Consider the following 21,071-nt stretch of genomic DNA (forward strand, 5'->3'; position numbering starts at 1 on the left):
GGTAGAAAAATGCCGTGCGGCAGGAGGAGGGTTGGCAGCAGGAATCCGTGATAGATGCCAGGAATTTCTTCTTTACTCTCTCAAGCGTTTTCTCCTTTGGGTTCTTGGGTGAAGAAAACGCTGCCTGTGGCATTGCTCATACGTAACGTTGCCTGCCCCCCAAATCAATTGAAATAAACAGGATACATGTGTATGTATGTGTCTGTTAGTATCTGTTTGTGTGTGTGTGCGAGGAGGGGTGGGGGGTGAAGGCAAGAAGTTATGTGCCACATATTTGTTCTATTTCTTTAACTACTTGTGGGGGGGTTGTGGCAAGGCTTTGATTTTACTCGTGTGCAGTTTTTCCAACTCCAAACCCAGCACTCCCCTCTCACATTTGTGGGCCTGTTTGCCGTGAAGCCTTGGCTCGAATTGGTCAATTGGTCACGACCCAGTCGACCCATTAAAGCCTGTTTAAAGCTACACGCAACATTTGCCCTAACAAGAGGTTAACACACAACCCTCCACATCGATTCGGAGTACACAAAATCAAACAAATAGCTGTTATGAAACCTGCACGAGAACTATCAGCTACATTGAACTTATTCTTCCATTCGATAAGATAGAGTTCTTATCGCCTGAAGTGTGCACAAGCCATGGACAATTGAGGCAATCGTATGATCTTTTGTGGTGCATTTGGAGTCAATAATTATTTTACTGATTGGCCGAATTAAATCTTTACAAATTAAAAACACTTCTGCACATATCTGTTGTATTTGTTTTTGCATTGTTGGTACATTTTTATATGGTTGGACAATTTGTAAGATTTAATTTGGTTGCTTGCCAAAAAGTCGCGTCATTTGGTGGGGGGCCTTATGAGCCTAAATATTTGTGTGTGTTGCTTTTAATTAAGACGTTTGCGCGCCTCGGCGATGGTCGGATCCTACTGCTACTGCTATTTCCGTATAAATATAGTTTTATTGTGTATTTTGTATATTTTTTTCACAGAGGATAGAGCGAGGCTGAGGCAGAGCAGTGGATGGAAATGAAATACATTTGGCGGCAAAGTAAATGTCAAACACGAGAAAACTCGGCCACTACATCGATGTTCTATTATTAAATGCAGTATATTTGTTGTACGTATATAACTTACGCGTGAAATTGGCTAATAAATGAACCGTATGCCGCCTCCTTTGGCCAAGTTCTCCTTTGGTTGTGTTGTGTTGTGTTCTGTTCTGTTGTGGCGTGTCGTGCCGCGTTGGTGGATGTCTTTTTGGCTGTTGGGGTTCGTCTTGTTCCCGTCCGTTGGCACGTATTTACCACGAGGCACCGTTTCCAACTGAGGCAGAATTGTTGTAAACAAACCAATTCAACCCCTCGAGTACTTTGGCGCTTAATTTTGATATTTGTAACACTCAAATGGCAACGGACAACCCCAAAAACTGTGGGGCGGGTGCTGCTGCGTCCAGTGGGGAAGTTCACTCGGTAGAGTGTGGTGGGTGTGGCGGGGAGGGGGTCTGTCTAAGTGGGGAGTAAAAGCGCGAGCGAGCTTTTCTGCTTCCACTCGCACTCGGGTTGGAGCATTGCTCGATAGCAGCGGCGGCGGGTGATAAGAAAGCTGAGCTCTCAAACCCACCATGTTCCTCTCATAAAGTACATACTCGTATTTGTTTAGCACAAAGATAGGAAATTTTAAACAAATATAGTATGAAGTAGTGCGAACCACGCCTTCACTGGCTATAGGTTCTTATCAGCGCGTGGCACATGGCCATGACGAACCGAACGCGGCAACCGTTTGACAAGCTTTGAGCCCGACAACCGAAAACACTCAATTTCCGTGAATAGCAGACTGCCATACAAATTTGTGCTGGCTTGCAATTTCATTCATTTAATTTAGTTAATGAACATGTCGCGAGTGCACTGAACTGTTGGCTCTTTTTGTTTCATTCTTTGTCTGTGCATTTCCCCTTGAGTCAGCAAAAGTGCATTTACATTTGAATATGTAACGTATTTCAGCTGTTAAGAACAACAAGCAATTCCGCTGTTAAGCTTAACAGAAGCGTGTTAGGTGCACAAGTGTTGCAAAATGCACTCTTTCGTCTTTACACGAATATGTGTAGTTAGCATGTATAAAAATTATGATTCTTTTGACCGTTTAAACGTTTTATTATTAACCAATAAAGACTAATGCAATAAAAGCCAGTCCTGAAAACTAACCAATTTTGTGGGAAATTGATTCATAGGTAGGATAAAATTATAGTTTCAGGGCTGTGAGACTTAGCTTGATAGTAATATCAAACAGAATTTAAAAATCGAGGTTTATGGTTAGCCTTAAAAAACATAGCGTTAACCCATTGCAGATCACGGGGTTTAAATATTCTTACGAAAATGTAGAAACTTGAACAATTTGTGTCGCAGTTCAGGTGTAAAAGAAACGGATCATCGAACGGTGTTCAAGTTGTCCTGGTGAACGCGCCCAATGTTAAAGAGAAGCTGAGAAAACGGCATTTTATTATTAAATTTACTGGATAAAGGGAACACAAGTGCCCATATTATTCTATACTATCGGTTGTCCAGCAAATTGTCACATGACATATCATCGACCTTTTTAGTTTTAACCTTATTTTGCAATCAATCCAATAAAGATAAGTTGTAAAAACTAATCCATCTTATGGAAAATTGATTGGTGATTTTGATAAAATTATAGATTTAGCGCTGATACTCCTAACTAGCTAGTAATATCAAATAGAACATCAAAATCGTGGAAAATGATTTTAGATTTACGGTATATTTACAGGATATTTTGAAAATGAAAATTTCGGTATATTCCCGAGGGTCTGGCGGTCTATTTTATCGATAACTCCGCGGTCACACTGATCACAAAGCCGAATATATTTTTAATTGTTCTATTTCCAATAATCAATAAAAAGTTAAATTTATAGAATATTTACCATCGTGTGCGCTAAGAGAAGACACACGGCAATATTGACAAGATGAGCGGGAGGTAAGCCAGCAGTGAGAGTTGCTCCATAAATGTCTACTAACGAGTGCATATTATGTATGAACATACATATATGTGTGTTTATTGCAGTTCCCTCTGTGGGGTTGTGGAGCCAGCCGACTTCCAGGCAGCCGCTGCCACTGCCGCTGCAGCTGCGGCAGCCGCCACCAGGGCCAACAGCTCCTCGGACCGCGATGAGTGGAGCGTGAGCGAGTGCGGCTTTATGGATCCCGAAGTGCAGCGCACAATGCGAAGTGGCAGTGCCGCAGAGGACATAACACAGTATCCGCTGCGTGGATGGCAGGAGGTGACCGGCGAGTTCATTGCGGCATGTCAGGAACTGATACCCGGCGAGCTGGCACAGGACATGATGTTTGGCCTCTTCGAAGCCATGTCTGCGATCGAGATAATGGACCCAAAGATGGATGTGGGCATGGGCTTCGACAAGTCGGACTTGCCTCCTCCCTCCTTTGAGGCAGCCATCACGGTAAGAATGCAGAAGACAGTCTGTCTCCCGCCTAAGTCATCAATTCATTGGCTCCCCTTCCAGATGGGCGTTATTAAGCTGGACGACCTGACGCCCACCGAACTGATTGGGATCTTTGATGCTCTATTCTCGTGCATTGTGTCCTGGCTGGAAGGCAATTCAATGGATCAGGTCTTGTTCACGTGCCTCTATCTGCACGCCCCTGCCAAGATTAAGGACAAGCCGCTGCGCGTCTTCTGCACTGCAGTGCGTAATCTCATTGCGGTCATCAAGAGCATCATTCTCTTGGCCGGTGTGAATGAGGAGGAGGACTTCCAGTTGTATGGCAACTCAACCCTGCTGTCCGCGGAAAAGGCTCATCCCGGCAATATTTTCGGTTATTTGAAGGAGGTGGAGGACGAACTCGTGCGCAAATGCAAGCAGCTGGCATCGCCAGAGGATTTGATGTCTGTGGTGCATCGACTTCGCTTTATGCGACACCTGTTCCAGGTCATCTACCAGGTGGAGCAGATGGAAACCAGTGCCGGCACGGAGGATAAAATGAGCGAGATTTACAAGAATCTGAACGTGGCTTCCGAATTGCTGCCGCTTATCCGCAAAACCATTGATCGGGGCACCCAGCCCGTAGAGGGCTGTAAGTTCACTGCCAGCGATTGTTCTTCTGTAGTGTCTGACGAATTTATTGTATCCCGCAGCGGAGGCTCCGAATCCTATTGGTTTCTCGACACGCATCCATGACCGCAGCCAGCCTCCCTCGTTTCCTCGCAGCATTAAGATCAGAGACCGTCCAGCCAGCTTTCAATTCCTGGAAGAGATGATCTCTCGTTTCAAATACGCCTGCAAAGTGACGCGAAATAAGGATTACTTCTCAGCTCTGGTAAGGCTAACAATTGAAATATTAAGAATTTAGCATTTAGGCGTCGCCTCCACTTGCAGAACTTCTTCATTGAGTACAGCAAAAAGTCGGGGCAGTGCATCCTCTCGAGGAGTGTGCTGCAGACGATATTCACCGCAAACCTGCGGATGGTGCATGGCAGAATGCCGATGAAGCAGTTTCTACGGCACTCGGTGCAGGCCTTCAACTCACCGCCGGTGCTCAGTGCCAAGAATTCGGTGTCCAGTGATCCCAAGGTGCAGCAGCAGTTGGAGAACTTCTTTCGCTATTGCATCAGCCTGAACACCTTCACCATGTTTATACGCATCTGCGGCTTCAATCGGGCCAGGCAGCGAGACAAGTTGGGTCGCTTGATTGAGAATTTCGACGCAATCCAGGTGGATGCGGCCAGACTGGACTCGTTTATGAACCAGCTGGCAAACGAACGGGCCATGGAGGGCAACGAGCTGCATGCCACGGCCCTCAAGCACAGCACCCACTTCTCCACGTGGGTCCTGTACAACTGTTTCCGTGCCATGCTGATCTATCTGATGTCTGGCTTCGAGCTGGAGCTGTACGCTGTGCACGAGTTTCTCTACATCTACTGGTATCCGTACGAGTTTCTGGTGGGCTTCCTCGTTTCGGCGCTGACACGCACAGAAAATATTCTGCTGGCCCAGGAGGAATACGCCGAGCACCTGAGCAAGACTCAAGCGAATGGCGGCAGCGCCTCCAAGAACCGTAAGGCAGCCAAACCCAGGAAGAACAAGAAGCTACAGCGGCCCTATCGCTGCGAGATAGTCTTCTATCACGCTTTGCTTAGCCTCTGTGGCGGCATGTACAAGGCCATGGGTGCCCTTACCAAAGATGGACGCGTGCGTTTGCCAATGGACACGTTTGACAACGAGGAGGTTCGATATATTCGACGATTCCGACCCTTCGGATCACTCACCAGTCCACCGCCCGTCAGCTATCAGGAGTTCAAGAGCATCCGGGACCACATGATGCTTGCCAGCGTCGAGGATCTGTACTCTGTGGCAGCCAAGCATTTCGATCAGGCCCGAAATATTTTGGAAAACATACAGAATCCTGACCAGGAAGTAAGTCTGGAATCCCTCTTCAACCTCCCGTTCACATCTGAATATCCAATTTGTTGCAGGTGCTGGATCTACTTCAAATCGCTCGGACCAACTTTGTTGTGATGAACGTGCTGGCCCGTGGCCATCAGAAGGATGTGAAGCGTCAGCCAGAGTTTGACTTTTCGAAGCATAGCTATTTCCCCATTATTAAGTTGAAATAAGCGCCTGGCGATTTGATTTTAAATGTGTTCGACCAACCCCAAACCATAATGGACTAAATTATATGTATTTATGGAGTTTAATATCAATGCTGCTCTTCCGACACAACGTCCTGCTTGACCATGTGCTCCTCCACATAGCCCTCAATGGGGCAGCTCTTGGCACAGGTGTAGACCGCCAGTACGCCCCAGTCCAGCAACTCTTCCTTGAGCAGCGCCAAGGTCTGGGGCATGATCTGGAACTCGAACTGGCGAACTCCGCCGCACTGGCTGCAGTTGGGCAGCGTCTTCAGTTGATCCGCCACAGTGGCGGCTGTATTTGTTATCCAGAGAGGCTCTCCGCCGCGCTTGTAGCGCACAATCTGCTCGGGTTCATCGGCGATTTGCTTCTTAAATTGACGAAACGTCTTGTCATCCGAGCCAGCTGTATTGCCAAAGTACTTGTCCATCTCCGCCTCGGAAACGTTGCTCAGGTCGCCGGTGTTGCCGCTGGCCTGCAGGGCCTCAAACTCTGCCAAACGAGCGTCGTCATCTTTATCGTCTACTTCCACCGGCCTGGTGGCACTGCTCTCTATCACAATCTCGAACTCCTCGAATTCTATAGCGCTTAGTGGCTTTTGTGGCGCAGGCTTCGATGATCCGCAGTTGGCCTTGTGGTCGGACCAATGTGCCCGCTGATGTTCAGAGGAACAATAATAGACGGTTTTGCAGCGGCTGCAGACGTGCGGAGCGTAACAGCCGCAGGCCTCACATACTTTTTTCAGGCAGGGTATAGGGGGCTAAAAAGCAATAGGTCAACAATTTGAACAATCTTGAGCATTCCTTCATTGCTTACCAAAGGTTCACCTTCATCATCCGCCGCCTGTTCCGAGAAGAATTTGTTTTTCCGCGGCAGCTGCGACCTCAGCACTGTGAAATTTCTGTGAAAGCCAGGAGCATTAGGACATTCAGGATAATCACACACGGATTGAAACACTTACTCTGCATTATGTGCCTGCTGGCAGTCTGCATTCCGGCACACGAAAATATAAATTGAACGATGAAAAGTGCATTCCTCCTCGTGGGGCGCATAGAGTTGGGCCAAGAAAACTTTGGGCGCCTTGCACTTGCTGCACTGCAACTGTGCTGTTGGGGGGAGTGCTTCTAGGTCCAGCCAGGCGGGTTGTCCACCTAATTTGCTAGGGAAGTAGCGGTTGCTCAACCAGGCATTATTATCCCGTTTCTCGGCAAAACCCAAATCAATTTCCATGTTTTTAACGTGCTGAAGATACCAGTGTGACCGCGGATGATAAAATATACCGCCTGACCCTCAGATATAATCCGAGACATACCGAGAAAAAAAGGCACCTAATCTATATTTCGCTTGAAGATGGCAGTGTTTAACCGGCTAGTTTTCTGGTGTATTTTGTGCTGATCTGAGTACTCAACTTCAAAATTCGTGCCACAAAAATGTCTGTCGAACAATAAACAGTGTTCATTTATCGTTTTTATGGGAAAATCATCCCTGATCAGGTCGCAAGAACATTTTGCGTGTCTGCGTACTGGGCTTAAATGATTTAAGTTTTACGGTATATTTAGGGTATATTTAGAATATGAAAGTATTTTTAAATGCTCACTTTTCGCAGCATGCTGCGAATGCGAAGCTGCATTGTTCCCCATTGCATTCCCCCAAAACATTGCAAAGTGTTTTTGGCGAACTAAATATTAAGTGCACCACAAAAACATTTATGAGTACGAACTTCCAAGTGATCAGATGGTTACGCATTCAATACAGCACATTCATATTTTTTTCGATTTTTTTAAGCAAACACCATGCGCGAACAATTTTTTTAAAAATATTGTTGAGCAATGCTTTAGAAACGATGCAAATTGGTTCAATGCTGCAAATCCATGCGCTTCTCATAGACAACTTTCAATGGGTCAATGTCAAATTGGATACCGTAAAATCATTAAAATAAATAAATATAAAATGCAATACATAAAGCAAGGAGAATTAAATTCCCAGAGGAATTGCAAATATGCCCAGAAAATAAAACGCATAATAAAGGATGGCTTTTGTGATTATGCCTGCAGAAATGTAGACTGTCCGATTTACCATCTTTTTCTATGTTGAAAAAGAAAAGATCGCTGATGATGGAGGAGTGGAATTAATTTAAAAATTTGTAGATTATAGATACCGAGAATATGTATATGTATATAGATCGGTATATAGTACATACAAGCCATATGAAAAGGTTAAAGGCATGTCAGTCTAAAACAAACTCATTGTTAATTATTAAAAGCAGTTCATTAAATGGATTTATAATATTAAGAATGGCAAATATATTTTTTGGTTGACTTTTAACCTTATTATGCAATCAATTGAGGAAATATGTATCATAAAATCAGCTAATCCTGCGGAGAATTTAATGATGATTTGAGTAAAATTAAACTTTTAAAGCTGAGAGTCCTAACTAGCTGGTAATATTGAATTGAACATCAAAATCGAGAAAATAATTAGGGATTCACGTTATATTTACAGTATATTTTGAAAATGCAGGGTATACTTCTGTATATTTTAAAGGGCCATGCGGTATATTTAATCGATAAGTTCGCGGTCACACTGCTCCCGCGGAAAACAACAAACCACCCATTTTATCCCACTGTACTGTGTGCGCACTCTTTGTTTTTTTTTTCGCTCGGGGTGCATCGCTCTGTGGAACCTGCATATAGCAACATTTACTTTTAAATATGAAGTGATTTTACAATCCTACTCAGACGCAGAGAGAACTGTTTTTAATTGGTGTTTTTAGCAAATAGGCAAAAGTGAACGTGGAGTGCAACTGCAGTTACATAAAATCGAGTTACTGTAACTGCACTTTTACAGTAAGATTCCATTTATCTCAGTCCCCACCACCGCCATTTGCCTATGTCTACCCGCGCTCCGCGAACCCTTGTGCCTATAATTTTGCGTCGTTCGGTTGTTGTTTCTCCTGCGCGTTTGCTCGTTCTCTCTCTGTCTCTCCTGATGTCTCTCAGAAAACGCACTAGTTGCCTTCCCTCCCCGGTCCCACACTTCCGCACTGCGTCATACTCCGAATTCACTTTTGTCTCCTATTTATAGAGCCGCAGATTAACTGCACCTACGAAGCGCTTTGGAATCAGAGAGAAGTAGAAAAAGAGAACAAAAACGTCCACGCGGGTGGGTAAGAGAGATGTGATAGTGTGTGCTCCCACTCGCCATATCACAGTGGGGCCTATGGCGTTATCAGTGCCAAACAACAGCCAGCCATAAAATAGTGAGAATTTGCCAATCAGGCCGCGATCAACCTCAACAACAGCTGTTCTTCACCGTTTTTTTGTGTGATCAAACTAAAAATTATTATCAAGAAGGGCCCCGACTCCACAAGTATATGTACATATGTATGTGCATATGAATTCATACATACTTACATATATGCTATGGGAAGTTTTAAATCTTCTAGCTGCCGTGGCTGTGCGGTCTAGACGTTTAGAAATTTCTCATGTTTGGGATTAGGGAACGTTCGTGTGTTCGAATCCCGCCCGAGCTTGTTGGCTTCTTCGACGAAAACCCACGTTAATTAGCCGTTACTCCTTGGGCTACATTAACTTTTTGTTTTTTTTTTCCTTTTTATTTTTTTCTATGCTGTTGATTTTTCACTTATGTAGGTTTTCCATGAAGGCAAATTTTAAAGCGAGTGTATTTGCGGTGTGATATCATCAGCATTCAAATATAACGACAATTGTTTAGTTCCTCTCTCTCTTTTTCTGTCTCTCTCTCTGCGTTTGTTCGTGTGCCTCGAACTGGTGACGTAATTTGAATCTGCTGCAATCGCCTTTCTTGTTTTGGTCTTATAAGAAATGTGTATGGCTGCGCAAACCGGTTCTCAATAGTTTACTTTTGTTTTCGGAACTGCGCCGCACCAAAACAAACTTCCATCTGCTGCTCCCACCCTACCACCATCCATTCCGTATCATAATCATTGAAATGCGGGTTCAAGATGGGCTGGCTGACCTCCTGACTGGATAGGTTTCTTGGCTGAAGGCGACCGACCATCAAGTGTGGCTGGCCATCCATATCAATGTGAATCGCTCTGTTGTCAACACAATAAAAGTGTTGAAAGCTTATTCAGACGCGATTAACTATTGGGAAACTGCACGTACTAGCTGGATTTTCTTTAGTTTGTAGGTTTAAAATTGTATTCGTATAAAACTATTCTTTCGTAGCTTCAACATTCCCCAGATAGAGACTCATAATGAAAACAAACATTACCCAAATACGAGTGTGCCTTAATTTATGGGCAGTGTAACCATTGGAATCAACGGCCTTGACATGGTTACAACATTTATCCAGCTCCAGCTGCTCGCGAAAACATAAACAACGTCATGACGACGAGTTCGTTTGATCTCGTTCTAATTATAGGCAGCCCAAAATTACACGAAAATGTTCACGGATAGAGTGGGGGGCTTGTTAGATTTTTATATTGCTGGTATTCATAGTTTTCTGGAGACTGATTTTGAATAAGCGCAGAATGCCTTAGATGTGGAATAGACTGGGTTAAAACTATGTATGTAAATGATCGTAATGATCAGCAGAAATTGTAAAACTTCTTCCAGTGTCTTGTGAGATTTGGTTGCATGTGTCTTAAGTATAAGCTCTAAACAGTTGAAGCGCGCTAGATAAGGTGGTGATAATGATGATGATGACATCACCATCTGTTGAGCAGGGCCGCTGGTGTAGAGCCACTTTCTAGTGGACATAGGGATTATGCTGGGCACCCACACGACGCCCACGGGGGAAAAGGTTTTCGTTTTTGTGTGGATGAAGCAGCTGTAACAAAAGTGGGTCAACTGGTTCCATTCAGGCAGTAGGCCGAGGCACTATCAACACGCAACCTGACAAATCGATAAAAGCGACCCAACATCTTCCAACATACACACACATGCATTTTATTTATAGCTTGAATAAATATTTTCAGACAATCGAGCGCCAGGAAGCGGACTCCAGCCATGGGTCAGATCATGGGATCTATGCAGAGCAATGTGGCCGAGGTGTTTAGCAACCGACGGAAGCGGAAGCGCAGCACGGACTCGACTCTCGGTCAGGAAGAGCAGGCGCAGCTGGGTACCACGCTGGCCAAGAAGTAAGCAGCTCCCAGCGTGCCATTGTTTGTGGTTCAATTTGCTAATTTATTTGCTTGCCTCCACCGCCAGAAAGAAACTGCTGACGACCACGCAATACATTTACAAGGCCCTGTTCAAGGAGGAAAAGAACTCGGATGTGGCCGTGATGGTGCTGGACAAGGTGTGGCACCTGCACAAGGTGTACTTGAGTCAGAGTCCCTACTTCTACACGATGTTCAATGGGACGTGGAAGGAGGCGCAACAGAACTTTGTACAAATCACCATCCCCGACGATCGCATCAACGTGGAGAGCCTGGACGCGGTGTTCGGCTCCATGTACTCGGACGAGATCGAGATAGATCCAAAGGATGTGATACCAGTGCTGGCCACGGCCACGCTATTCCACCTGGACGGCATCATCGACAAGTGTTCCGAGGTGATGGTAGACACCATCAATGCGGAGACGGCCATTCACTACTACGAGGCGGCCTGCCAGTACGGAGTGGTGGGGGTGAAGAAGTCCACCTTCCAGTGGTTCCAGATCAACCTACTCAGCATTTACAGCAAGCAACCGAACCTGTTGCGGCACATCTCCATAGATCTGATGACCGCCCTGACTGCCAGCCAAGACCTCTACGTGATGCAGACAGAGTTCTCCCTGTACACACTGCTGCGCACGTGGATGTTTCTGCGCCTGCACCCTGAACACGATCCCGAAGACCCAGTGCAGCGGGCTGAGGCGCAGAGGACGCAGGATCAACTGGTCAACGCTGGCGTAGATACGCACACACCAAGCATGGATGTTGCCCAGTGGAAATACTTCACCAGCCGGATGGAAGAACGCTCCTTTCTGGCCACGCCCGAGGGACAGCCCTTTGTTCCAGTCTTCCAGAAGCTCCGCACTCAGTACCTCACGAACCACTATATGGATTTGAAAATCATCTATAACGACAACATAATACCCAAGGAGTGGCTATACAGCCACATCCACAGTCACTGGGACGCCCTGTTAAGGATCGATCACGGCCAAGAGGACAGGTAAGGCCATCCTATTGCACAGTAACCCGAAAGTTAACTCTTAACTTTGTATTCTCTCACAGTAGTCCGCAACAGTTGGACGACGACCAGTTCTTCGAGAACTGTATGCGCTGTGGTCGCCTTCTGACCGAGCCGGGGTACCAGAAGTGGCGCTGGACGGGCTTTAATTTCGGCATGGATCTCATACTCATCATGGACTCGCGCAGACTGAACATTCGGCGCCACCACCGGCACGAGCACGAGCGAGTCCTGAGCCTCCAGACCAAGCGCAAATTCATGATCCGCACCACTGTCACTTCGATCAATGCTCAACGCCAGCCGGTGTTTACACAAACCTCAGAGATCTGCTCGCTGAGTCTTGAGAAGAACGAGGAGGTGCCGCTGATGGTTCTCGACCCGAAGCTGGTCCATCCGCTGCTCATATCCATTAACTTGCTCGTAGTCATGCCGCCCAATCAGAGCTTCAAGGAAGTTGTGCCGCTCAGCGAGGAGCCAACGTCGGCGACGTCGTTTTCCATACCCATTTCGGAGATTGGCGCCACTTGCGAGAGACCGCTGACTCCGGCCAGTGCCGATGATTCGGCGGTCTACATTGGCGATTCGGAGGCATCGACGCCGACGTCCCCGTCACCGCGGCGAAGAATAACTTGGCCCCGAGAGATCGCTGTCTCCAGCGAGGCTGACGCACTGTTTGGCGACATGGCGTGCTGAGCGCGTACATTCTCCAATTGCAATATCGCCATCATAAGCACAACTACATACCACCATTTCCTGTTCATGGGCTCGCACTGGCCGAGTCTCGTTTTAGATGTAATTGTAAATTCGTTATCTAATAGTTTCTCTTACGATTAAGATTATCGTGTAACTTGATACACACGTTTGTAAATTAAGTTACGGTACAGCACACCGAAGATCGTTCTATATCTGGAATCTATATTTTTGTATATCGTTTACATTACAACCTACATGTAATAATTAATTATGTAAATCTACTCGTTGGAGTAGTCTGGAATCGTTAGTGCTCTCGCACATCCATGCTGCATCTTGTAATTTATACATTCACACATACTTATTACTCACTCAAAAATTATCTACTTGTTAAGCTAACGAGTAAGTAAGGCGGCAACGTAACTAAGATTAAAGCGTATTCGGATTATGTAGTCGTAGTATGTTTACGCATCTAACTGTCCTAACACACACTTTGTATTCGCTTTGTACGTTCTGTACGCACAGTAACAATTATCTCGATTTCGTTTATTAAAGTCTTCGATTAATTGAAAATGAATAATTGCCTCTCTCTGATTGGTCCATAATAGCTGAGTATATCCAAAGAAAAGGTTAAACGAGAAGGGACGTGTGAGACGCTTCTTACGCGTCACAACTTTTATACCCGGCACTCAGTACTACATCTGCAACTTATCGGTTATTTGTCAAATTTTACATTTTTTCTTCATCTGTCATCTACATCAACAACACTACTCACGCCAACACGCTCCTTTAGCTCGCCACACTCCCCTAGAAACACACACTGCAGAGTCAGGGCAGAGTCGCGGCAGAGGCAGCGGCAGAGACGTGTCCGGGGCAGAGGCCAATAAACTGAAGTATCTTTTGGGGGCTGCTTTTCTTCTCAAAAGTATAGCATACTTTCAGGCTGAAAAGTTCCCAATTACAAAATAGCGTAGGACAGCCATATCCTGAAGTCCTTGTGGTCCTTGATGGACTCAAGCAATACAGGAGACTCGTACCTTCGCCAGGAGGCATGCCATGTCCTGATCCGACAGGAAGCAGCCGAGTTATAGCGTTGAAGGGGATTATATAGAAAAACAATATTCAAATGGCATTATCCTTAATGTCCTAGCACCCGAAGTGATCCGGGACATTTTCCCGATCCCGAGGAGGCGTGACATGTCCTTTTTCGACAGGAAACAGCTGAGCTATAGCCTTGTAGAGATTAAAAAGAAAAAAAAACGTGAAAATGGCATTATCCTTAATGTCCTTGCACCCGAACTGGTCGCAAAGGATCCAGGACATTGTGCCGATCACGAGGGGGCGTGGCACATCCTGGACGGACTACAAATAAAGGAGAAAACAACAAAACGTTTTAAGTTTTCTGTTATCTTCAAAATTGTAGATTTGGGAGGTTTTCGCCCTTTTGCGGGGGCGGAAGGGGGCGGGGCTCATTTTTGAAATACACTGGTTTCAGTGTGAGCATACAGCAGTCTGGTGCCAAAATTTGGTGGCTCTAGCTCTTATAGTCTCTGAGACTACCCTACAAACAAGACGGACAGACGGACGGACGGACAGACAGACATGGCTCAATCGACTCGGCTATTGATGTTGATCAAGAATATATATACTTTATGGGGTCGGAAACGTTTCCTTCTGTGCGTTACATACAACCGTTATCCGCACAAATACAATATACCCTATTTACTCTTCGAGTACCGGGTATAAAAAAGTACAGTACACATTATCTCGATTTATATTATAGCAAAATATTCCGGAATTCATATACTACTCTTTATCACCATCGTCCTGCACGCCAAGCAGCTCATCCAGAACGTTTCGCCGCCAGGAGGCGAGATCACCAATCAACTTAAAGTTTTCTTGCATCTGCGGCTCTGCACCTCCCTCAGTTTGAGGCAACCTTCTCAGAATCCTATTGGCGTCCTTGCTCCGCGTCCAAAACCTGTACTTCGCTGCACGCGCCGCCTGAACGTAGGGCGACTTCTCCTCACAGCTCATGAGTTTCCACTTCTGGCCGGCACTCAGCACTATTTGAGTTAGTCGCAAATTGCAGACTTTCTCCTTGTTGCACCTCTTGAAGTGTACCAGAAATCTGAGGAAAGGATTACGTCCGCCCCCTTCCGCATCAGGCATTCCTTTGCAGCATTTATTCTTCAGTTTACTTGACGTGCACTTCGACTTTTTGGCCGAGCCAGAAGGAGTCGTCTTAGAGGATGAGTCACCACACTTTTTTACACAGCTCCCCATTTTCAGAGAATTTTGATCAACGTACAAGAAGTATTGTATTTATATAACAACTAATGCAAAGGACATAAATACATATGTATGTGGCATATAAGGTAAGAACAATTTAATTGTTAGCATTTAACAACGGAAATTTGTGATTAAATTTATCTACTGACACCAAACAAATTCGCTTTTGCAGCCATCAACATATGCATAAATTGAGTACAGAATATTCGCCGGAGGGGGTTCACAGTAATACAGATTAGTAATAGAATAATTCTGGAAAGTTGGTCTCGTAGATGGGCTTTTCGTTGCTGCCCTGCAGCTGGGCCACCTTGCTGTCGCTTTGCGATATCTGACGCTCCACGGCCAGCGAATTGAACAGCTCGTTGAGGCGATTCTGGATGAGATCGTGCTGCGAATGGGGAAACCAAACTAATGAGTTAGTTCGAATAAATAGATGGGGCATGGTTAAGAATTACCTTCGGTTCTGTGCGTCTCACAAGATCATCGAACTCGCCTTCGCGGAAGGTGCGAACGATTTGCATTTGTCGCTCGCGCTGCTCCCGCTTAGCAGCCTCCGTGGGCTCGGCCAGAGCCCGCTTCATTGCGTCGAAGTTGAATTCGGGCGCCAGTATCTTCTTGCATACGCCCGGCGAGCTGCTCACGCTGTCCACATCCCCATTGTAGACTGTCAGATCCGCCGAGCTGTTGCGCTGCGTCAAATGGGAGCTCACCGACTCCACCCAGGAATGGCGATGGCCGGGATGGTCCGTTTGGTTGAGCGTGTAGGGAGCGCCCGTATTGAGACGCTGGGCATCCATGCCAGCATTTTGCAGACACTCGCCCAGTGCCAGCTTGTCGATTGCTAGGTGTGGCAGCGACAGATTCAGGCTCTTCGATGCAACCTTCTTGGACTCCAGCAGCGGGGGCAGATAGTAGGTGGCCTCCTCGCGTCGCGCATCGACAATCTTCTGGGCATAATCCAGCAAATTGTTAATGCCACTAACTCGCGAGATGAGCACCAGCAATGCAATTGAAATGGCGTGCAGATTGCACTTGTGCACAGCTCCCAAGGTCTCCACTGTGTTGGCCACCTCTTGAATGCTAAGGATGTGAGAACATGAGTTTGGTAAGATGAAAGCTTGGATTGGATTGGATGTCTCACCCCAGGATAAACAGCAGGAACTCCTGCACTGTCTCGCTGCTGGACATCTCCACGATGAGCAGGGCGGCGGTGTTGTAGCTGGCGGACAGTGCGTCGACGCGCTCCGAAAGGGCCATGCTATCAATGAGCGCCTGCATAATGTGGGCTCCGTGCTTGTGCGTGAAAATTATGTCAGAGCGCGAGGGCGGCTCCTGGGAAAGTGCCGGATATTGCTTCACACTGACACTACTGAGCACCTGATCGTTCTGGTGGCGATCCAGGAGTGCTTGGAAGATCTGCATGACAATCAAGCGCGTGGGATCATGGGGCGCGCGGGCCATCTTCAGCAGCGGCTGCAGGAATGAGGCGGGGAAGGCCTTCTCGAAGGACACCGTGCTGTACTGTGTTCCAACCTTAAGCAGCGACTTGAGCAGAATGTTCTGCAGCATCTGGTCGCCCTTGCTCTTCTTAGAGGGATCCGGCACCGTGTTCATGATGAACAGCATTATCTCGATCTTCTGGTAGTCGGGATGGTGGTTTGCAAACTCTCCCAATGCATTTATAAGCGCCTCCTGGTACTGGGACTCCTCAGCGGTGATCTCAGTGGTGGTGCTCACGCTTGTGCGCAAGTGGGTCAGCAGATTGTTGATGATGTCCAGGGCCGAGGGTCCTACGCTTTCGCCGGCCGCAATGGCAATGATCTTCGACAGCACCACCGCCAGGGAAGTGCGCGTCTTGGGCGAGGACTTGAAGTTGTTGTCCAGATGCTGCATCAGCGTCTCCACCACAGTGTACGAGTACTGCGGCTGAATCGAGATCATCACAATACGGAACGTGTGAATGGCAAAGGTGTTTGGCACCCAAAGCTCATGCCGATCGAGGTGACTGTACGATTGCGAGGGTAAATATTGATTGAGCACATTGATAGTACTGATAGTTATGCTTTGTTTGTGGCCACTTACGTCAGCAGCGGCTTGAGCACGCTCCGAATGTGTCCGAACGATGCGCGCCCGACCAGCTCCCGGAGCACTTCCTCGGCCAGTGCCGGTGGCGTCACATTAGTGGCATCTTCGACGGGCGTGAGGTCGCCAGACTGCGGCGGGCGATAGAAAAATATATTAGAGTCTGGCACTGGACAGGAGGTGCATCTATCTTATCAGCTACTAAACTACTCGCACAAATGCTAGTCCACAGGTCATTGTGCTAATTTAATACTAGGATTCGATTCGATTATAGTAATTATTACCGCCAGTAAATTTTTCTTCACGAACATAACGTTTACACAAAACTGTTTCATGTTGTTGTGTGTTGGTTGTGTTGTGGATTGGTTGGTTGGTTGGTTAGGGTTTGGTTTGCATTAACAGAATATACGAAAACGAAATGCAGAATAGTATATCGAAATTAGTTCAAGTCGCAACAATTTTGATTCATTAACCAATCCAATTGAAATGGCAGGGATCCAGGGATAATTATCCTCTGCATCGGCTGCTACGGATGTTGTTGTCATTCTGCTCACCTGCATATTGAACAGCAGCGAGGGCACAATCTTCTCCATGTGCTGCGCCGCCCAGATGTTCTCCACCAGATCATCGGACACGGTCTTCCGTATGACGCCCTGCAGTCCCTTGATGCCCGCCAGCCGCAGGCTATCCCGCAGATCCTTGCCCTCGCTGTGGCACATCGACGAGAACTTCGAGATGAAGAAGTCGTAGCGTCGATGGTACGAGGGCGTGTCTTCGTTTATGTTGGCGAACTTGACAAACTGCATGGAGTGACATAATGGCAGAATGACACACTGAGCAGACTTCATATTTACTTACCGAATTGGTGGCCATGATTTTTAAATTCGGATTATTATCCTCCAGCAGCTTCTGCACCATTCGCAGGAACGACTCCACGAACAAGTTGAGAGTGGTCTGGGCGTGACAGGCCTGCAGCAGCAGGTCCATTGCCTCCATGGCGATCTCTGCCAGCCTTAAAAGGCAAGCAAACACATTTAATGTTATTCAAATAACAGATGCCAAGCCGTTTTACTCACTTGTAGCGCTTGCGGTTGATGTCCTTCGTGGCCTTCTGGTAGAGATATTCGCCAATGCGGTCAAGCTTATCGGGTGAGCTGAGCGAGTAGAAGGTCAGCTTCTCCATGTTCGACTTGACCAGCCCATCCTCCGGGTTCACCGGAAAGATGTTGTCCACCAGTCGCTTGTAGCGCGGCCGCAGCGCCGAGCAGCACCCGCAGCAACCTAGAAGGGCGCAGGGAAAGGCACAGCTATTAGAGGGATTTGGAAGACAGACGCGTATGCAGCGGTAGGTAAACATAGCGACGGTGATGCGACGTCATCGGAGTGGTCCGTGTTTAGCAGCTGGCGAAAATCGACTACCGGGAGCGACCCCTAGAACTGGCGACTCGCCTGACCGGCACCAGTCAGCGGGTGGCGCTCGGTAGGGTAGAGTCGAATGGGTGCGACCACCATTTTCCGTTGTAATCTTATCGCGATAATGCTTATAGCCGACTATAGTTTTTGCTGTTCTTATTGTGAGATGTCGCGTGCCTGTGTGTGTGTGTGTCTGTGTGTTGCCCTGCGTCTAAGCTGTGTCCCGATGAGTGATTGCGCTTTTCATCGTTCTTCGGCGATATTTGCCTGTTCCATCATAATATAATCCTTCCGGTCACTCCTACACCCCTACCGACTTTCCCAATGACTCGGACCGGCCCCAATCTGCCACCTGGTGGCGTCATTTTCTTCACTTCGGTGTCGAGGTCATATCGTTCTCAATGGCCTTTATCACGCCAGGCAGCGCTTTTCACCTGGCTCTCTCCCGATTGCTTACCAGGCATTTCAGCGTTTGCTCCAAAGGCGTAATTTGCTTCGTTGGCCTTTATCGCGGCATTAGATAATAAAAGAAGGCGATAAAAGAGCTATGCTCTGTGTTTGTTGTTGATTTTTTTTATGCAAAAACAAGTAACTATCGATATCGAAGATTGTATGTGTTCAGTGTGACCGTGGACCTATCGATCAAATATACCGCATGACCCTCAAAAATAAATCTAAATCTAAATTAACCTATATCATATTCCTTGATTTGGATATTCTAATTCAGATTACCAGCTAGTTAGAACACTCAGCACTAAACATATAATTGTATTCCATTTATCAATCAATTGTCCACAAGATTCGCTGGTTTTCATGACCTACTTTCATTGGATTGATTACAAAATAAGGTTCAAACTAAAAAGGGAAATGCAAAATAGAGTAGCATAAAACGTAAGAATGTTACGTTTCGAACACTTGTTGCTTGTTGTCGTATGACACCCAAAATATTAAGTTCGATTTAACTGCAAGACAGACATAGCTTGACCCACAGGAAAAACGAGCAATACTAGAGTCATATTCTGATTTAAATGATATTCCGCATAAGCTTTACTTAATTAAAATGTAAGCTTGAAAAGCTCTACGATCTGGCAGCACTAGCTAAAGGTGTAACTGGCCGTTGAATTTTGAAAACTGGCTCTCTCATTAATCTCATAAATGATCAGATTTTATACTTACAACTTGGATCGGTGCATTTTTGCACGAAACTGTCGAAGAACTCGGGCAATTCCGGCGGCTCAAAGCAGCAGCGTAGCAACGCCATTGTTAGATGTCACCAGCTAAATCCCGCACCCCCCGGGCTGGACGTTGACCATGAACTTTGAGTATTTTTAGTGCGAGCGTCTATATCCGTTTGTTGCTCTCCTCTTGTTGTTTGTTGCTTGAAGTCAGCTGATGCCCGACCTAGCGAGGGCAAAGCTCCTACTCTCGCCTTGCTGTCTCCAAGCTTTTTATTGCCATAGACACTTATATCACAGGGGGCCCCAGTTTTGGGGTTTGAGCCAATGATGCCGTTCCCCTTTATTTGTTTTGACACACATTTCTGAATACTAATCAAGGCAAAATAATTGTCCTACGCCCGGAACTCGTTCAATAAAAACGCTACCACTTTGGCGAAACAATAATTAATGCAATTAATAAAATGTAAAAATGTTTAATAACGGCCGCCAGGCCGCCCAAAACTCAAACCGCACACGGCAGGAACAACAAACTGAATGGAAAATGTGTGTTAGAGAAAATGTACTTTTCGCACAAAAGCTCTGTGCGGCTGCCACACACTTGGCTGGCTTCGCGGTTGCTGGCAAAAAGCACCGCAGAAAAGCAAAGCTCAGGGGAAAAGCTTCAGCTTTTCGCGTATGATTTTCATTCATGAAGTGACACACTGGCGGCGGGGGGGACTTGGGGCATTCGCTTCGTTTACCGTTATGCAGTGGACACAATTAAACACTCGAAATATGGAATGCAAAACGAGAATCGTTATGCCCACGGACACATACTCGATGTTGTCAATTGCGACCATCAGCAGGCAACGGAGAGTTTGTGGTGTGTGTGTGTGTGTGTTGGCTGCGAAAAAGAGCTGGCATGCTGTCTGCTGGAGCTCTTCACACGCCAGTTTCGTGCGTTGACAACTTTATTAAGCCTAAATGGGCTCCTTGGCGGGATGGGTGCAGGGGAAGGGGTGCAAGAAAAGGAGCGTGACGAGGAGTGTGGAGCGGGAATGGAGAAGAGCTATCAAAGTGGACGTGGTCTCGGATCTCACTCCAGCTGGGTGCTTTATAGTTTCTTGACCGACGATGACGATCGATGAATTATTTGTATTTTGCTTATTCCGAGATCTTTTGATTAATTACTGTGATATTCAAATTCAAAATTCAAGTGTGTTCAGCATATACTCACATTTACGAGTATGTATAAATATATCTCTCGTCTTTATATTCTCATTCCCAAAAGAGACGATTCTCGCGTTGAGTTCTGGGCCCGAGTGGCGATATTTTACGCTTTGTTCACTACACATGTCCAGAATGGGTTTTATTTACCTAAAGATTAGCGCCCTGTTCCGAAGATCCGAATGGTTGTCGTATCTAGAAGATGAATTAATTAGTGCCGGGCCTTAATGACTAGTGATTGATGAGTGGGTGTGGCCTTTGTGGGCAGGAGCGGCAGCGGTGGTCCGGCTAGGGTCACTGCTTTGCCAGCGTACAGTAGCCAGTCCAAAACTGGAATATCATCTGCCGACTCCAACAATATTTTCATATTTGCCTGGGCGCACGTAGGAAAC

At 46.5% G+C, this 21,071-nt stretch overlaps 6 protein-coding genes across 9 annotated transcripts in view; 2 read left to right on the forward strand and 4 right to left on the reverse strand.

Moving 5' to 3' along the window:
* Positions 1 to 1,326, reverse strand: part of LOC117892722 (dopamine N-acetyltransferase) — an 11,231-nt gene extending 9,905 nt beyond the window's left edge. Inside the window, exon 1 of the mRNA XM_034799143.1 lies at positions 1,133 to 1,326. The gene's annotated coding sequence lies outside the window, so the exon portion shown is untranslated. The remainder of the gene's footprint in view (positions 1 to 1,132) is intronic.
* Positions 1,327 to 2,841: 1,515 nt separating this feature from the next.
* LOC117892713 (N-alpha-acetyltransferase 35, NatC auxiliary subunit homolog) lies at positions 2,842 to 5,722 on the forward strand. Its single transcript, XM_034799133.1, has 6 exons — positions 2,842 to 2,983; positions 3,071 to 3,467; positions 3,531 to 4,101; positions 4,163 to 4,344; positions 4,404 to 5,441; positions 5,501 to 5,722. Exons 1-6 carry the CDS (start codon positions 2,973 to 2,975, stop codon positions 5,639 to 5,641), a joined length of 2,340 nt encoding a protein of 779 aa, XP_034655024.1. The 5' UTR covers positions 2,842 to 2,972; the 3' UTR covers positions 5,642 to 5,722.
* On the reverse strand, positions 5,703 to 6,921 carry LOC117892718 (programmed cell death protein 2). Its single transcript, XM_034799138.1, has 3 exons — positions 6,619 to 6,921; positions 6,474 to 6,558; positions 5,703 to 6,417 (listed from the first exon to the last, which is right to left on the reverse strand). The coding sequence occupies exons 1-3, from the start codon at positions 6,885 to 6,887 to the stop codon at positions 5,725 to 5,727; spliced, it is 1,047 nt and encodes a 348-aa protein (XP_034655029.1). The 5' UTR covers positions 6,888 to 6,921; the 3' UTR covers positions 5,703 to 5,724.
* Positions 6,922 to 8,264: 1,343 nt separating this feature from the next.
* LOC117890845 (protein germ cell-less) lies at positions 8,265 to 12,956 on the forward strand. Of its 2 annotated transcripts, none has more exons than XM_034795930.1 (4): positions 8,265 to 8,503; positions 10,618 to 10,782; positions 10,853 to 11,800; positions 11,866 to 12,956. In XM_034795930.1, the coding sequence occupies exons 2-4, from the start codon at positions 10,649 to 10,651 to the stop codon at positions 12,509 to 12,511; spliced, it is 1,728 nt and encodes a 575-aa protein (XP_034651821.1). In that variant the 5' UTR covers positions 8,265 to 8,503; positions 10,618 to 10,648; the 3' UTR covers positions 12,512 to 12,956. The 2 variants fall into 2 exon arrangements, with proteins under 2 accessions (XP_034651821.1, XP_034651820.1); XM_034795929.1 differs by having other exon boundaries at positions 8,266 to 8,503; positions 11,863 to 12,956.
* A 1,358-nt stretch (positions 12,957 to 14,314) lies between these two features.
* Positions 14,315 to 14,680, reverse strand: LOC117892629. The gene has a single exon (XM_034798982.1). It carries the CDS (start codon positions 14,678 to 14,680, stop codon positions 14,315 to 14,317), a length of 366 nt encoding a protein of 121 aa, XP_034654873.1.
* Positions 14,681 to 14,904: 224 nt separating this feature from the next.
* On the reverse strand, positions 14,905 to 19,966 carry LOC117890572 (protein EFR3 homolog cmp44E). Of its 3 annotated transcripts, none has more exons than XM_034795506.1 (9): positions 19,472 to 19,966; positions 17,959 to 18,163; positions 17,741 to 17,894; positions 17,437 to 17,682; positions 17,167 to 17,208; positions 16,883 to 17,013; positions 15,942 to 16,805; positions 15,256 to 15,880; positions 14,905 to 15,188 (listed from the first exon to the last, which is right to left on the reverse strand). In XM_034795506.1, the coding sequence occupies exons 1-9, from the start codon at positions 19,554 to 19,556 to the stop codon at positions 15,036 to 15,038; spliced, it is 2,505 nt and encodes an 834-aa protein (XP_034651397.1). In that variant the 5' UTR covers positions 19,557 to 19,966; the 3' UTR covers positions 14,905 to 15,035. The 3 variants fall into 3 exon arrangements, with proteins under 3 accessions (XP_034651397.1, XP_034651399.1, XP_034651398.1); XM_034795508.1 differs by lacking the exon at positions 19,472 to 19,966 and adding an exon at positions 18,753 to 18,905; XM_034795507.1 differs by lacking the exon at positions 17,167 to 17,208 and having other exon boundaries at positions 19,472 to 19,963.
* Between the last annotated feature and the right edge of the window lie 1,105 nt (positions 19,967 to 21,071).

This window comes from Drosophila subobscura, chromosome E (assembly GCF_008121235.1).
Source record: "Drosophila subobscura isolate 14011-0131.10 chromosome E, UCBerk_Dsub_1.0, whole genome shotgun sequence".
In the NCBI taxonomy this organism is placed as follows: domain Eukaryota; kingdom Metazoa; phylum Arthropoda; class Insecta; order Diptera; family Drosophilidae; genus Drosophila; species Drosophila subobscura.

Bases quoted from the DNA above. Each gene is read 5' to 3' on its own strand.
- LOC117892713 (XM_034799133.1), top strand. The intron at 3,468-3,530 runs GTAAGAATGCAG...CTCCCCTTCCAG, and splicing joins CCTTTGAGGCAGCCATCACG to ATGGGCGTTATTAAGCTGGA. The intron at 4,345-4,403 runs GTAAGGCTAACA...CTCCACTTGCAG, and splicing joins AGGATTACTTCTCAGCTCTG to AACTTCTTCATTGAGTACAG.
- LOC117892718 (XM_034799138.1), bottom strand. From the start codon at position 6,887: ATGGAAATTGATTTGGGTTTTGCCGAGAAACGGGATAATAATGCCTGG. The intron at 6,559-6,618 runs GTAAGTGTTTCA...TGGCTTTCACAG, and splicing joins CAGCAGGCACATAATGCAGA to AAATTTCACAGTGCTGAGGT. The intron at 6,418-6,473 runs GTAAGCAATGAA...ATTGCTTTTTAG, and splicing joins ATGATGAAGGTGAACCTTTG to CCCCCTATACCCTGCCTGAA.
- LOC117890845 (XM_034795929.1), top strand. From the start codon at position 10,649: ATGGGTCAGATCATGGGATCTATGCAGAGCAATGTGGCCGAGGTGTTT. The intron at 10,783-10,852 runs GTAAGCAGCTCC...CTCCACCGCCAG, and splicing joins GGTACCACGCTGGCCAAGAA to AAAGAAACTGCTGACGACCA. The intron at 11,801-11,862 runs GTAAGGCCATCC...ATTCTCTCACAG, and splicing joins GATCACGGCCAAGAGGACAG to TAGTCCGCAACAGTTGGACG.
- LOC117892629 (XM_034798982.1), bottom strand. From the start codon at position 14,680: ATGCCTGATGCGGAAGGGGGCGGACGTAATCCTTTCCTCAGATTTCTG.
- LOC117890572 (XM_034795506.1), bottom strand. From the start codon at position 19,556: ATGGCGTTGCTACGCTGCTGCTTTGAGCCGCCGGAATTGCCCGAGTTC. The intron at 17,209-17,436 runs GTGAGCAGAATG...AACATGAAACAG, and splicing joins CGCTGCTGTTCAATATGCAG to TTTTGTGTAAACGTTATGTT. The intron at 15,881-15,941 runs GTGAGACATCCA...TCACATCCTTAG, and splicing joins TTCCTGCTGTTTATCCTGGG to CATTCAAGAGGTGGCCAACA.